The 16,550-nt window shown below is 40.1% G+C and overlaps 1 protein-coding gene across 1 annotated transcript in view; it reads left to right on the top strand.

Moving 5' to 3' along the window:
- acss2 (acyl-CoA synthetase short chain family member 2) overlaps window positions 1-16,550 on the top strand; it is a 48,564-nt gene that overhangs the window by 30,705 nt on the left and 1,309 nt on the right. The window contains exons 13-19 of the mRNA XM_072366762.1: window positions 2,144-2,276; window positions 2,534-2,590; window positions 8,685-8,765; window positions 8,892-9,000; window positions 11,849-11,917; window positions 14,149-14,325; window positions 16,242-16,316. Of these exons, the coding sequence (XP_072222863.1) occupies window positions 2,144-2,276; window positions 2,534-2,590; window positions 8,685-8,765; window positions 8,892-9,000; window positions 11,849-11,917; window positions 14,149-14,325; window positions 16,242-16,316 (701 nt within the window). The remainder of the gene's footprint in view (window positions 1-2,143; window positions 2,277-2,533; window positions 2,591-8,684; window positions 8,766-8,891; window positions 9,001-11,848; window positions 11,918-14,148; window positions 14,326-16,241; window positions 16,317-16,550) is intronic.

The following is a 16,550-nucleotide window of genomic DNA, read 5'->3' as shown; positions in this document are numbered from 1 at the left end:
GCTAACAACCTGAACTTGTTCCACACCTAATTCGAAGGCTAGCACCCCCAACATTAGCTTCCTTGCTAGCAATAGTAACTATTTGCTAAATGAGGGTGACAAGGTCAGCAGGTCAGCTGTGGTGGCAGTGTCAGTGCATGAGGAACAGGGTTTTCTTTTATATTATGCACTGTCAGGAGAAGCACTGCAATCTCATTGTATACCTAATGTGTAATGACAATTCTATTCTATTCTGGAGCACCCGGAGAGCTGCCATACCTGACTGCATCTCTGGGCACGTTCTGAGAAGCTGGATGTATCAGCTGACTGGTGTCCTCACTCATATCTTTAATTAATCTCTAGCTTAATCCATTGTGACTGCGTGCCTAAAGAGATCTGGAATTGTTCCAGTACTGAAGAATAGCAAGCCTTCCTGCCTGAATGACTACCACCATGTGGTTTTAACATCACCAATTACCAAGTCCATTACCAACTCCATCGACCCTCTTCAGTTGGCTTATCATCCGAACAGATCTACTTAGGATACCATATGATTAAATTTTGATTTGCTGCTGATCATCAACTACAGCTCTGCTTTCAACACCGTAATCCGATTTAGACCCTCCGCTAAAATGAGGGATTTAGAATTTAACAACAAGCTGTGTAGATGGGTGCTAGAATTTCTCAGACAGATCCCAAGTAGTTGGAGTGGACATCTGTGTGTCCAGTATCATCACCCTCAACACTGGAGTCCTACATGTATGTGTTTTGAGCCTCCTGCTGTACCCGTTGTACATTCACGACTGCGTGGCTGCTCACAGCTCCTACTCTGTTGTAAAGTTTGCAGATGACACAGAGCAGTGCTAGGACTGGATAGTGTCGTGGTATGATTGCCACCTTCCATGTGGGAGACCTGGGTTCAAATCCCCTGCATGAAAGGTACTACCAGTGGGGGTCATTAGGCAAGACTCCCTTACCCTAGCTTTGCGTCTACCTCTAAAAGCGTCTGCCAAATGCATAAACATAAACACATATGTCTACCTCCATCTGAAAGCTCAAAGCAACAGTGCTCCTATTCTCCTCTCTTCATTCTCTTCATTGTGAGGGTGAGCAACATCAAGTAACTTAGGGTTCAGCTCACGGACTCTTACCTGGTCCATCCAAATAGATGCTCAGGTTTAGGTTCTCTTCTGAGAACCTCAAAACCCTCTACTCAGCCGCAGTTGAAAGCATACTGACTATGATGGTACAGTAACAGTACTACACAGTACCATGCTAGAGTGATTAAAGCAGCTGAGTGCATCAGATCATCAGAACATCCATACCAGGTGCTGACAGATCAGAGCCATCAAAAACATCAAGGACACTTCCCATCCCAGTCTGTTTCAGATTAAATTGTCACTTTCTTATGTTACAATTTAATTTGTCACTGTCACTTTTGTTGCTGTTGTATGTTGTTTATTTACTTATTTGGATACTTGCTAGAGTTACATTGTTTAGTATATTTTAAGTATATATTTCTAGTATATTTATGTTTTAAGTATGTTTCTAGTATTTACTTTTTAACCAGTTTTACTGTTAAAATATACGCATAGCCTAAGAAGTGATATGTATTCTGCATGTATAACTGAGCATGTGACAAATAAATTCTTTTGAATCTTGAATCCTGCTGTCTTAAATCTTACTCATTGCAAATCTTCTCTTATCAGAGAAGTGACATTCCACATCATAAGAATAGGTTTCTGAAGGTGGAAATTGCACCCAACCTTGAATTTTTACACCACAGTTGGTAAGCGCACTCCAGGAGACAACCCTGAATGAGGCCAGGGGATTTTTGCTCCCTGGTGTCACTCCATCAAAGAAATGCTCTTAGTCTGACCCCTCCTCTGAGACCATATTGCCTTGGAAGACCCTAACACCCCTGACAACACAAAAGTGGAGCTATCATCATGTTGCCACTCAAACCTCTCCACCACATTAAGATAGTGATTTACAGTCTATATCGGCTTTTTTTTTCTTTTTTCTCTGCACTCCTTATTTTTATTTTTTTGTATACATGGAGTCATTTAATATGGTTAATTAATTTACTTTAACCTTCATCTTATTGATCTATAACAGAAAATTGTTTCTTATATAACTGACAGAAAAATGTCTCTGTCTGCAGGTACAAGCGTGAGTCTCTGAAGATTTTGGGGACAGTGGGAGAACCCATTAACCCTGAGGCTTGGCAGTGGTACTACAATGTGGTGGGAGAGAAGAGATGTCCTATTGTTGATACCTTCTGGCAAACAGAAACTGTTAGTGATGATTATTACACCCCAAGTAATCCACTGACAAGCTTTACTCGCATCTGCTGTACATCTTCAGTTAATTTAATTGGATTTTCTGTCTCGTTTTATAATCTAGACTAAACAAAAGTACTTTGGTCAGTTTATTTTAATTGTTTGTCCAACTAAATGTATAACAGTTGTACTCTGATCCTGACCTTGTTGCAGTTTGTAATTGCATACTACAAAGTTGGTGAAAAAAATTTTCTGCACCATATGTCTTTCAGGGAGGACATGTATTGACCCCTCTACCAGCAGCCACACCCATGAAACCTGGATCTGCTGTAAGTAAAGAATGAAGTAACTGATGAATATATTCATTTGAGAATATATACACACACAGTGTCCTTCATGATGTTAGGGACAAAGTTACATTTTTCTTTGGGTTACCCCTCAGTGTAAAATTCTAAATCAAACAATTTAGACATGATTAAAGTGCACATTCCAGACTCTAATTTAAAGCAATTTTCATACATTTCAGTTCCACCAGGTAGAAATTACAGCACTTTTTGTACATAGTCCCTGTCATTTCAGGGCACCATAATGTTTGGCAGAGTTGGTCTCCAGGTGTTTGTGATTACTCTGGTGTGTTTCATTGCTTCATTAGTGCTGTGTCAATGAAAGTCAAGGAAGCTATTTTGAGGCTGAAAGACATGAATTAAACAATTAGAGATGTGGGTGAAACTTTAGGATTACCAAAATCAGCTGTCTGAAGATCATTAAGAAGAAAGAATGCACTGATCAGCTCTGTAATCACAAAGGGACTGGTAGGCCAAGGAAGACCTCCTGTACTGAAGACAGAAGAATCCCAATTATGGTAAAGAAAAATCCTCAAATGCTTGTCCAACAGATCAGAAACCGTCTACAGGTCTTTGTCTTTCTCAGAGACTACTATCCACAGCAGACTTCATGAAAATAAACAACAGAGGTGTAAATGACTAGTTAGCCACAAAAACAGGATCAATCTCCTTAACCTCTCATCTGATAATAAGAATTGTAATCTGTTTCATAAAAACAATATAGTCACAATTCAGTTTAAAGAATACATCTTCTTTCTGTTTGAAGAAAATTCTGGTTTGTTTTCTGGACAAAATCTTCTTTTTTTTCTTCCACTGTTTGCATATATATCAATGGTTGGGGCCAATATCTGGCAAGAAGCAATTTTCTTATATATACCATTTAATGCAAGTGATGGTGAGTGTGTCCTTCACCAGCCCTCTTTGACCATCTAATCTAATCAGCTTTATTGATTAAAAAAAAAAACCTTGATTTAGTCGGAGGACTAGAATCGCTGACAGTGGAACACAAAAGGACAGGACAGATAAAGACAATGGACAGAAAACAGACAATGACAGGTGTGTGTGTGTAAAGTGTACTGTGGTGCGTATAGATGAATGTGTGGAAGTTTGTGTTGTGGTCTGTAAGTAACCCCCGTATCCACCAGAAAGAAAGCCGTCCTGCAGTCAGACATAAAGCGGTGATGCTGACATTCAACACTTACTCAGCACCGACCAGTGACCACAGCCAGTGACAGGCTGGATCACAGCTGGTGCTGGTGTGTTGGGTATGCCAGTGCCATGCACTTCCACCAGTGCTCTGGATTGACCCTCAGTTCCAGCAGGACCTGTGCAGCCCAGCTAGACCCCTAACAGCAAAAGAGCAAGACGGGGCAACCCCGATCACATGAAGCAGGTCCACGCCCCAGTTGCCTCGAGACCCTAACCCATAATCTGTGTGTTGGTGACGTTGAAGTTTAAGTGCTACCAAAACCCGTGTTGTGTGAACCCAAACTATGTGAGTAAGATGATGCATTAAAATTGGAGGGCAGGAGAATGGTGGGGGGTGGCAAGGGAGGACAGTGATGCATCAACAGCAAAGCCCTCCACCCTCGAGCCAGCATCTCCAACTCTATGGTGCTACAGTTTGTAATAGCTCTAAAACTGGTGAGGTGCATTAAAAGACGCATGATACAGGGACAGGCAGCAACCAGACACCCCCCCCCAGACCCGCCACTCACAGGAGTCCCACCCAGCAGCCCAGCAGGTAGGGACGACCCACAAGAACCAGAAACTGCAGCCCAAGAGATGACCAGCCACAGCAAGAGGACACCGTGGACAGCGAGGGACACCTCCACCCGCAATGCTATGTAGCTCCACCCCCACACCGGGAGTCCTCTCCAAAGGACACGGCTATATCCTACAAGAAGGCAGCAGTATAGCAAAATTATTTTTCTGAATCCACTGTCCTTTAACAATGTGTCTTTCAAGTGAGTCCTGGCCAAGATAGGTAGCAGCAAATACAAAATACAAAACACTGTTACAAGATTATACAATTTAAACACAAGGAAAAGACAAATAAAAGAAAAAGGAGATTGAATTTACGAGCAGATTATGAAAAACTAGTGCATTCAGTGGATAAAAGTATATAAAGGTATATCAATGACTGATCCTGCAGGTGGCCGCAGCTGGTCACCCCGTGGTTTGTTGACACTTTACAATTGGTAATGAGCCTCAGGGAAGCATGGTAAACAGTGTCAGTCAGTCAAAGAAATTGAGCAGAAGCATTCATATACAGAGGATCTCCATAATACAACCCAGGCCAAACAAGTTGAAGTGACTAGCCACTTTTTTTCATTAAAAAGCTTAATTTTAGCCTCTGCGTTTTTAGCCTCAGCTTTTTCACAAGTTTCTTCACATGTGGCTTGAAAGTGAGGAAGTCATCAATCAGACCCCTCTGCCAGAAGGCTTTGAAGTTGGGGTGAGTCTCAAAATGCATGTTCTGTGCCAAATAGGTTGGCGGTTGCTCATGGATGCACTTGCGCTATGGCTACTGTAAACCTGTGCATTGTCCCACAGGCTAAACACATTGTTAGTTGTACTCACCCAGGAATGATTGCTTGCTCCCAAGTCCCACATAGTCAAACAAAATAGTAATATGAAATGCCATTGTCCACAAATCTCAGCACAGGCCTCAGAATGGTGATGAAGCTTCAGCAGATAATGCAGGCCTCAGTGTGGTGTAGATGGCATCTACAAACGGCACAGACCTCAGAATGGTGAAAAAGCTTCAGCAGAATAGCACAGGCTTTAATGCGAGGTAGATAGTTTCAGCAACTCAAACCTGTGGGGCTGAGGTGCTGCTACAATTCCTGACTCAAAGCAAATCACACTGCTGCAGGGGCCGGGACTCTGACTTGTTGCTGACTTGCTGTGTATCCTGTTGCTGAGCCACTGCCAGAGTTCTAGGCTGAAGGCAAGCCACACTGCAGCTGATCCCTGGATCTCTAGTTAGCTACAACAAGAGGGCAGGCGTCTGACTACTTGGAGCAGGCCAATGTCTTCAGAGCAGCTCACAAATGAATAACAGGGTAAATGAGCCATGGTCCCAAAAACTTCCGAAATACTTCAAGTAAATTAACAAACGGCAACATAAAAACTCTTTTCAGGAGTGAAAAAGGAGCCCTAAAATCCACAAAAAAATAGTTTAAACAGACAGACACTGAGCAAAAAAAAGGCCACACTTGGATTGATGCCCACAATGCAAGATGGCAGCATGTGGATTTGGGACTCTAGAGACACAAAAGTTTATGTAACACTATCCCAATTATAATCAGTTATCCAAACAGGAGAATGCCAATGCAAGAAACAAGGGAGGAGGAGAGACGGTTGTTTTGCCGTAAGATCCTGTCATTCATTAAATGGTCCTTATGGGATTTGCAGGGCAAATAAAAATTCTAAGTATTATCAAATTGACGATAGTTAACAGGAGATTTTTGGTATGAAATTCCAGAGGGGTTTAAATTTCTATATTTGTCCATCTAAATTTTTGGCTCATGTAGTTGTTAGTTTTTGTGACTCCATTTGTTACACTTTAAAATTAGCCATTTGAGAATAAAAAACACTTAAGATGAACAGTCTTTAAAACCATAGTAGGCTGTGTGGCAAATAATTTGTTTAATTAAGACATTTATTCTTCTACTTGGGATTTTTTTAAGCTGATGTAAGCATTCTTAAGTTTTGCAACACCCACAATCTGGAATAGTGTATGTAGCCATTCCCCCTAAACATATGAGCATTTGGCCAAATGCAGTTAGGTGTTGTTTCTTGTTGCTTGGTGTGTGGCCTCATTAATTGTTGTTAGTGAGACCCCAAGCCCACTTTGCAGTCAAGCAGTGGCATTTATATGTTGAAGGCCAAGGGGATCCAGGCCCCCTCTTTTTAATTCTTTGTTAATTTATTTGTTTTTCTCAAACCTTGGCAGTCATTTTTCTAAAATATTTAATTCAATAGTAATGACAAAAGAGGATTGCTCTTTACTGTTCCTCCCATTGCTATCTCTGAAATAAGTCGGTGCGGTTACATGTGGGCCATCGGATCGGATTAATGGCTAAATTACATTAAGATTGAGTTATTCAGTTCATGTAGACAGCGTAATCTGACAAGAAATTGAATCGGATCGGGTTACTTGCGATCAAATTAAGACCCCAAGATAACTCGGTCCAATTGCCCACTGAACGTGCATGAAGACAACAGTGGATCGGATCGAGCGTTCTGTGCATTCTCGAGATTTTTTCCCCTGATTGTCAACCGGAAGTCGAAGGAGACGATATTACTGTTGTTGTCGCCGCCGTCAGAAAGAAAGAAACAATCGCGTTTGTGCCATAACCAGCTCATCACAAATGTAGAGGGACGTAGCTTCATCTTGCTCTTCGTTCACCATCTTTCTCGAATGCCTGAGTTTTGTTGTTGTTGGTGGTGAAGACATCAACAGGAAGTGGGTCTATTAGCGATAGTTGAAATGGGTACAACGCTACCTATCTACTGCGGTATTGCAGGCTTTGTGCCAGGGATTCGATTCATTCACCGCCATATATCCAAGGATAATTACCCTCAGATAAGGAGCATAATCCAACTATAGCTATAATCCAGTTAATCTCATCATGTAAACCCATTGACTGCCTATGTGTGGTGAGACACTTCATTGCGCTGCTAATAAATCAATGTCAGGTCCACAAGAAGGCCAGACCATGTTGGTATCTCTTGATGAAAAAAAGAATGGTGAACCAATCAAATGAGGTTATCGTCATGCCACTTCTGAAGTGTGATTAGTTGAGCCTATGGCAAAGGGAAGCCAACCGCTTGGCATCACACCAATGAAGTCACAGTAGTTTGTCAAAGTTATTGAATTACAGTTTTAGCAACATTAGCAGGCTAAGTTAGAAGGTGACAATTTGGAGATTTTAAAGAAAAACAAAACTATTTTACAAAACTATCGCTATAGCATCAACCTAAAATTAGATCGAACTGCAGGCCAACACCAAAACTGAAGCTGCTTATGCAAAGGAAGAGAGGGGTTCAGATTTTTTATGTAGTCTCACTGAACAACCTATGGGCCATCACCGGATTCACTAACCTTGCCAACGGGCAATTGAGAGGCACAGTAAATAAGCCATGTACACTGTACAGTGAAATTAAAGCTCTTTGTGTTAGGATTTACAAAGCTCTGGATTTGGCAAAAAACAAAGACACACAATGAACAGATGAAGTTCTAGTTATTCTCATGAAAGCAGATTAAAATGTATTTAAGAAAAGTGTTGACAGGACAGACTTGTCAACTTAGCCACAATATCCATTGAATGATGTTGTGAAGGACCTTAAAGCAGGAGAGAATCAAGCACCCATATGAGCAAAGTTAACTGTAAAGATAACTGTTCCTACCCTCTGTAGATCTGAGCTGGTGGTCTTAAACGTCTTCTTGAATAATAGAGCAAAAGAAGATCATACATAGAAAATTTTGTATGTGCTATATGACATAGTTTCTAATTTATGATACTGTTTATATGACCTGTTGATATATGATGAGACCGTCAAGCATAAATGTCTCTTGATGACTTTGAATGTGGTTATTCTTATTTTAAATCTAAGCTAATGCATTTGTAGGATATTTGCATAAATTTCTAAACGTAACATAAACTGAAAAAGTGTCTAACACAGCTTGTATGTGTGTGTATGTAGGTGAAATCCCTTTTATAATACAAACCCTCGCCCATGCGTACACAAGCACTCCCTTCACAGTAATTTCACGCCACTGCAGTCAAGTATCTTAGCAAGTTTGCTCTACTATTTTACAACATAATCAGGTACCCATGTGTATTAAAAAATATATATACGTGTGTGTGTGTTGGGGGGCTACATGCAACTTGCAAAAAAGGCTACAGGCTAGAAAAAATATGGGCAAAAAGCACCCCCACTAATGTGAATCGCACAAGTGTAAGCAAGGTAAAAAAATTTGGTCAAACAGTATGTGGGGCCAAATATATCCAATAGATAAAAGACTGACTGTCAGAAAATACTAATTTATCTTTTATTTGTCCTACAGACGTTCCCATTTTTTGGAGTGATACCAGCCGTCTTAAATGAGTCTGGAGAGGAGCTTGAGGGTCCAAGTGAAGGATACCTGGTCAGGAACAGTATTAGCATTTGAATTGCATAGATTTCATTCTGATTATATTTTGTTTTACATGTGGTAGAACATTTCTACTCCTGTCATACACGTTGATGGTTTTTCATCTCTGCTGTCACACAGGTGTTCAAGCAGCCATGGCCCGGGTTGATGAGGACAGTGTACGGAAACCATCAGAGGTTTGAAACTACATATTTCAAGAAGTTCCCTGGATACTATGTCACAGGAGATGGTGAGAGATAGGAACAACAATGAAAACATTATCATTACCAAAATACTTACTGATGGTGTACAGTGACAAGATGAGAGCTTTTATTCCCTGCATCAGGTTTACATGTTTGATGTCATTATTTTTATTATTTTAGATTTAATATTTCTTAAGTTTTAAAAAAAAAAATCATCAAGTTTTAAAGAACTCATCAAACCTCCTAGTGTATCTCATTTTCACTATGACTTATCAATGCATCATTCAGACCCACACATTGAGGCAAGTTAAAACTGTGGTTGATCATGTCAGCCTGCATCAGTAGCTCCTCCTCTCAGCCTTTCTGTGCTTCAGATCACTTTTGGACATGGGTCTGATTTGGGTTCATTTTCAAATGAACTGAGTCATTGTTTCTGTGCTGCTGTTCAGGGTGTGTGAAAGTGTACAGTATTTCAGTGCCTTCGTGCTTCTGGGCAGTTTCCTGCCTGGAAATGTGCATAACGATGATTGGTATACTTCAAAACGAGTCAAAAGCACGTAGTTTCACAAACAGTTTAGTATTGCTTTAGGTATTGGACTTTACAGGTCAGTGAGTGGGGTAGCAACAGTGGGAAATGTCCTAAAGAAACCTCTGTAATAACCTGCCATTCTTTTTTCTTTTTTTTTTTGTTCAAGCCTAACCTTAGCCCACCAATCTCTTCAAGTATTCCATTCACTTTAGTTTAATTTCATTTCACTTATAGTGTCAAATCACAACTTCAAAAAGACAGAAGTGTAATTCAGTCCAATTATACTACATTACTTGATTGTAATGTAATTATAATCCAATCAAATGAGTGCAATTCATATGATGCCAATAAACCGTTTAGAAAAAGCCTTACGAAGGAAACCAACAGATTGTTTTGAAACTTTCATTCAATCCCCTGCCCTGAGTGTGCCCGAGGTAAGGGTGGAAAGGAAGAACTCCCTCCCAGGCTCAAGAAAGGCATCCATGTGCCTAGACCGGCAGTTGGATGGGAGGACAGGAAAGAGAGATCAACAAGCACCAGGCCAGGGATACTGAGAAAGAGAAACACAAGTTAATGACACATAATTTGTTACAACTGGCAGCTATGAGTCTGAGCAAGTGGCCATGACTTGTGGAGTCCCCCAGGGGTCAATTCTTGGACCTCTTCTGTTTAACAGTCATAGGAAAAAGTTTGTACGCCCTTTGGAATTTCTCACATTTCTTCCTAAATTGGTCATAAAACATGGTCTGATCTCACCAACAATCTCCAGAATAAACAAGCAGTGTCTGCTTGAAGTAAAACTACTCAAACAATCACATGTTATCATACTTTTATTGGCCACAAGATGGAAATATTGACAGGACAGGGAGGCATAAATAAGTACACCCTTGGCTAAGAGTCCTCCAAGAGCTAATTAGACTATTTAGATGATTAGGAAATTTGACTCTAGCCCACCCTTTAGTCCAATCACTGAGGTGTGTCGTAAGCTACCCACCCCATTGGAAAACCAGTTAAAAGGTGTGTCTTGATGAGAGGCATGTTCTTTGCATCATGTCTCGCACAAAGGAGCTGTCTGAAGACTTAAGACACAAAATGATTGACTTACATAAAGCTAAAAAGGGTTACAAAACCATCTCGAAGAGCCTTGATCTTTTAACTTATCTAGACTGTTGCTTGTTTTTAATAATTTTAATTCATTTTAATAATTTTATTTCTTTCTCTTTATATTCTTTTACATATTTTTAATGCTTCTTCCGCTCCCCGCTGCAATGCTTTTATTTTATGTAAAACCCTTTGAATTGTTTTGTACATGAAATGTGCTGTACAAATACATTTAACTTTCACTTTTCGCAGTCTTGGCCGATAGCTTCTAGGCCTAACGCATAATTAAGGGATGCTGCAGGGTCACTTGAGCCATCCCTAATTCTTTCTTTATTTTTAAGCATAATCCTAAAGATAGAGAGGGTGTCTGCTACCTGGATGCACATTGGCAGCTAGTTCCACAAAAGATAACTGAAGACTCTGCCTCCAATTCTACTTTTAGAGACTCTGGGAACTACAAGTTAGACCTGCAGTCTGAGAGCGAAGTCGTGGAGCTTAGTGATTAAAATCTTTATTTGGGAACATTAAATTCTATTCTTAATTTAACAGGGTGCCAATGAATGAAAACAATTTAAATTTTATCTGAATTTAGCAGATGGCCCCAGATGGCAGAAAATTCAGTCATCCAGGTCTAACAGGTTTAAGCCTCTGTAATAGAATGTTGTGATCTGTGTTCACTCTTGTAACCCCAACTCCTTAATCCTCTTCTAAAAAAATTTTTAAAAATTTTGTGCATCCAGGTGTTGTGTTTTCATAAGTGCCAAGCTGGAGTAGGTAAAACCCGCTATCGACTGCAAAATTATTTGACACGGGAATGTATGTCATTTAAAGATTACACTCAGGCTTATGTCACGACTCGGTCCCTCTGGTCACCAAAATATTGTCGTCTAGCAGCTCCTACACCACGCTTAAGACAATCCAGACTCTTTTCATGTGTCGTTCCACGATGGTGGAATGACCTACCGAGCGCTACCAGAACAGGGGCGTCCCTGTCTATCTTCAAGAAACTTCAAGAAACCCAGCTCTTCAGAGAGCATCTCCTGTCCTAGCACTTACCCTGTACTCCCCTATCCTCCCATTTGTAAGTAGCTTTGGATAAAAGCCTCTGCTAAATGCAGATACGTAAAGATAAACTGAAAAGCCTGATGTTAGCTGGATTTTTGACCAGTGTATAAAGGCCTTTAGCCTCTCAACACTCAAAGGTGGTCATTAGGAGTCATTGCAATGTGTTCTTAGTTTTTTTTTTATAAAATTTCCTCCCACAGGTTGCCGTAGAGACGAGGATGGCTACTACTGGATAACAGGGAGGATAGATGACATGCTGAATGTCTCAGGTAAGAGTTGGGAAGAATCAACTACTGCCTTTCTTTAGTCGTGTGGGGAAAAAATATGATTTTTTTTTTTTTCTGGTAAGGTTTTATGTATGAGGACATTTAAAAAAAAAAAATCCTCTCGTCAGACCATAATCTCTTAATTAGGTAAATGCAACCTCAGATTAACGACACTTAATATATTAATACAACACAGGTTTTTATTTAGAGTAACTAAGCCAAACTGCAGAAGCAGTACGTGGAAAGACTAATTACACCAGTACTGATTCAATAGGATTTAGGTGGGTAAGTTGCAGCCAGGTGCTGCTCATTAAGTTCATTATAAGTTGATCATGAACAAGTGTGACATTTTTAATTCTGTAGTTTCCAGGCCTGGAGCATTCAGGTGTGTGTAAACACACTGCCAAGGAGTAAAGACATCAGCAGTGAACTTAGAAAAGCAATTTTTGCTGCTCACTAACCTGGTTAGGGTTATAAGGCCCGTTAAAACAATTTAATTGTATTGTTCTACAGTGATTAAAAAAATATATATATATTCACAAGTAGAAGACTCTAAAAGACTAATTCCATTCTTTCCCTGCAAGTTCATCTCAAGTTCAGACATTACAGTGCTCAGAGAGATTCCATTCCAAGTGCCCCATGACGATAACATTTTAAATTTACATGTGAAGAGAAAAGATTTGCATTTACTCTTTTTTTTTAATTTTTTTAGTTTAGTTGCAAAAATTTTCTGACTCAAGAGTAGTTTTTTTTTTTTAGTAAAGGTTTAATTATAGCAACCTTAAAAGTCTGAGGTACATATCCTGTCAACAAAGACGGATTGATCAAATCCAATATGGAAGTGTCAATTAAGGGGAAAACCTCCTTGAACAGTCTGGTTGGGATTGGGTCTAACATACAAGTTGATGGTTTAGAAGAGACTATTGCTGTTGTTAGCTCAGAAAGATCAACTGGACAGAAGCTGTCTAAATACAAATCAGGTTCTAAAGATACTTCTAAAGCTGCTCTACTTGAGGATACATCAGTGATAATAGTGGGAAGGATTCCATTAATCTTCTCTCTGATAGAAACAATTTTATTGATAAAGAATCTCATGAAATCATCACTGCTGAGAGTTGAAGGAATACATGGCTCAACAGAGCTCGGACTCTTTGTCAGCCTGGCAACAGTGCTGAAAAGAAACCTGGGATTATTCTTATTCTCTTCTATCAATAATGAATAATAAGCAGTTCTAGCTTTACGAAGTGCTTTCTTATACGTTATTAAACTATCTTTCCAGACTAATTGAGACTCTTCTAAATTAGAGGAACACCACTGTCTCTCCAGCTTTCTTGCAGTCTGCTTTAAAGCATGAAGCTGTGAATTATACCAAGGAGCCAACCTCTTCTGACTGATTACCTTCCTTTTCAGAGGGGCAACATTATCCAGTGTTGTACGCATTGAAGCTGTAGTGCTGTCAACAAGAGAGTCAAGTTCTGTGAGAATAAAGTTCTTCTCAGACGCTGTCAAGTCAAGGCATGTAAACTCAAAAGATATCAAAAGATGGTCAGACAAGACATGAGAGTTATGAGGAAATACTATCAATTGCATAAGTCACCACATATATATAGTGGGGCCGAGACTCGATTAAAAAAAAATTCATCTAATTAATTAGAAGCTTTGTAATTAATGAACCAAAGTTAATCGCATTTTTTATTGCATATAAATATTTGACCTGAGAACAGTGAGAAGCAATTTTTTTCACTTGGATTTTAGTATACCATTGAATAACGACTGAATACATAAGCTTAAGCAACAAAACGTTGTTTATTTTCCATCCATTCCATCCATCTGTCCGTTTTAAAAAAAAAAAAAAAAACATATTTTTTTTATGCCTTTTAATGAACAGGACAGATAAAAAGAGACAGAAAGCAGAGAGAGGGGGAATGACACGCAGTAAAAGACCGTCCGATGCGGGATTCGAACCAGGGCCTACTGCGTTAATTTTTTTTAACACATTAATTTTTGTATAATTAATTAATCATAATTAACGTGTGAAAGTCCCCATATATGTATATACATATATATATGTATGTACATATTTATGTATATAAACATGGAATTGAACTGTATGCTAAATGTTTGGTTTAAAATCTTAAAGATAGCTGTCTGATGGTGGAAAAGCATTCATTAAAGACTTTCTAGGATCTCTTAAATTCTAGTTTTCCCCACTGTGTCCATGTTTTTCCCTCCAGGTCACCTTTTGAGTACAGCGGAGGTGGAGTCAGCTCTGGTCGAGCACAAGGCTGTCGCCGAAGCTGCTGTGGTGGGCAGACCTCATCCTATCAAGGGAGAAAGCCTCTACTGCTTTGTGACTCTAACTAATGGAGTGACATACAACCAGAAATTGGAGGCTGAACTCAAAAAACAAGGTTGCACAGCTTTTGATAAGTTTTTTTTGTCCTATATTTAGGTCATTACAGTCATTACAGAACGGAAAAAAAACAAGTACAACTGGACAGAAATAAACGGAAAGGACAGAAAGGGCCCCAGGCTATTGCTTGGGATGACTTTCTTAAACTTCATTAACAAGAACATCACCCTCAGCACGTTGGTGCCTTTCACAAATGCAAACTCTTAACTGTAATATTGTAACTGAATGTCATATTGAAGATGGCGCCATGTGAGTGAGCTTGTTACAGGAGCTCTGACCACCTTTAACTCTACCTTTAAGTCTTTTTCTTATTTTTACTGACCTTATTTTTTTTTTTTAGCTAATCACAAGTATAGCATGATCTTATTTTTTTTTCTTTTTCTTTTTTGTTAATCATTTACGGACTTTTTAACCTGACACTTGGAGATTCGTCAAGATCCGCAGCGCTTAGCAACCAGCCGATACACCTTAGCCAAAGACCAGAGATCCCCAAGGAAACAACGGAGGAGACGGGATGCAGAGCTGGAGTGAAGTGTTGTGAGCAGAAGAGATGGTACAAACCATCCATACCGTTGATTATTATGGGGAATGTTCTATCTCTCCCAAATAAGACTGATGAGCTTACGGCGCTGCCCAAACTTCAGAGGGAGTATCGGGAGGTTAGCTTGATGTGCTGGGCTAACAGACTGAACGTGCTCTTCAACAGGTTTGACTCAGCACCCTCCCCCATCCACCAGAGCTACACACCTCCCTACAGCCCCCCACGGGACCAGGGACACCAACTGTGTCCTCTTTGCCTACCAGCTGGGAGCAGGGAGCACTGTACCAATGACTACTTCACCAGCAGACCTCAGTACGTGAAGCTCAGAGACTGAGGTGGTAGTCTGCAGAACAGGGACCCCACAGGGGACTGTCCTCGTCCCCTTCCCCCTGTATATTACAGATGTTAGCTACAACACAGAGAGCTGCCATATCCACACATTTTCTGATGTTCTGAGGAGAACGAGCTGGAATATAGTGGGGTCATCAAGGCCTTGAACATAACCACTGTTGTATCAACGCTAGCAGGACAAAGGAGCTGGTGATGACTTCTGCAGAAAAACACCTCACATCAGTGAACATCAAGGGATTGGGACACTGAAAGTGTGGTGGACTACAAATACCTGGGTGTCCACCTCAGTAATAAAGTGGACTGGTCCACAAATTTACAAGAAGGGCCTCAGCCATCTTCATCTGCTACGGGGACTGAGGTCCTTCGGAGTGAATAGGACTCTCATAAGGACTTTTTATGACACGGTCGTAGCGTCTGCCATCTTTTATGGTATGGTCTGCTGGAGCAGTGGAGTTGCAGAAAGGGACAAATTACAATTTTTATCACTTGTAATGAGCTGATTAGGCTTATTACCTGTGATAATACGATAACGTATTGTCACTCAATTAGCTGATGAAGAGGGCCAGCTCCGTCCTGGAAAGACCTTTGGACCCCATCGAGCAGGTGGGCAAGAAGAGGATGTAATCTCAGCTAACATCCATCAGGAACAAAACCTCCTCCTCCCTGCATGTGACTGTACGGGCTCTGAGCAGCTCGTTCAGCAGCTGTCAGACTCCAAAACAACTCATGAGCACAGTCACTCATTGTTGTGACCTACTATTTCACCTGCATCTTACCATGTTCATATGTTGCATATACTTTTTTACATCTTGTACATACCTTCTTGCATTTGCTAACTTTTTTGTGCATATATTCCCTCATCACAGAGCTCTGTAATGTGCAATTTTCTCACTCATGGGATAATACTAGGTTATTCTATTTTATTATAAAAAGCAATTGGTTTAAGAAAAAACCCTAATGGTTAATTAATTGCTTTTAAGACATCCACATAAATAAACCAGTTTTCTTTTTTGGACTTGCAGTGAGAGAGAAGATTGGGGCCATTGCTACACCAGACTATATCCAGAATGCGCCAGCACTGCCAAAGACCAGATCTGGTAATGTCCCCCATTAAACTTCATACGAATAAATGAGAAGTTTTAAAGATGGTGTGGAAACGTTGGTGGGTGGATTTCCTCTACAGATGCATAGAACATGATGCAGAAAGTATGCTGCAGAAATCCTTTTTTTGTCTAAAGCATGTCAAGAATTGTGGATGTGATTCCTGATTATTGTTTTTGTGTTAATGTAAATACCAGATACTCAACAAATATGACATTAGTTATCAGCAA

Source organism: Leuresthes tenuis, unplaced genomic scaffold, assembly GCF_036924035.1.
Source record: "Leuresthes tenuis unplaced genomic scaffold, fLeuTen1.0.hap1 SCAF_16, whole genome shotgun sequence".
Lineage (NCBI taxonomy): Eukaryota > Metazoa > Chordata > Actinopteri > Atheriniformes > Atherinopsidae > Leuresthes > Leuresthes tenuis.
Note: the sequence above shows the minus strand (reverse complement) of the source record. Positions and strands in the feature narration are given on the sequence as shown.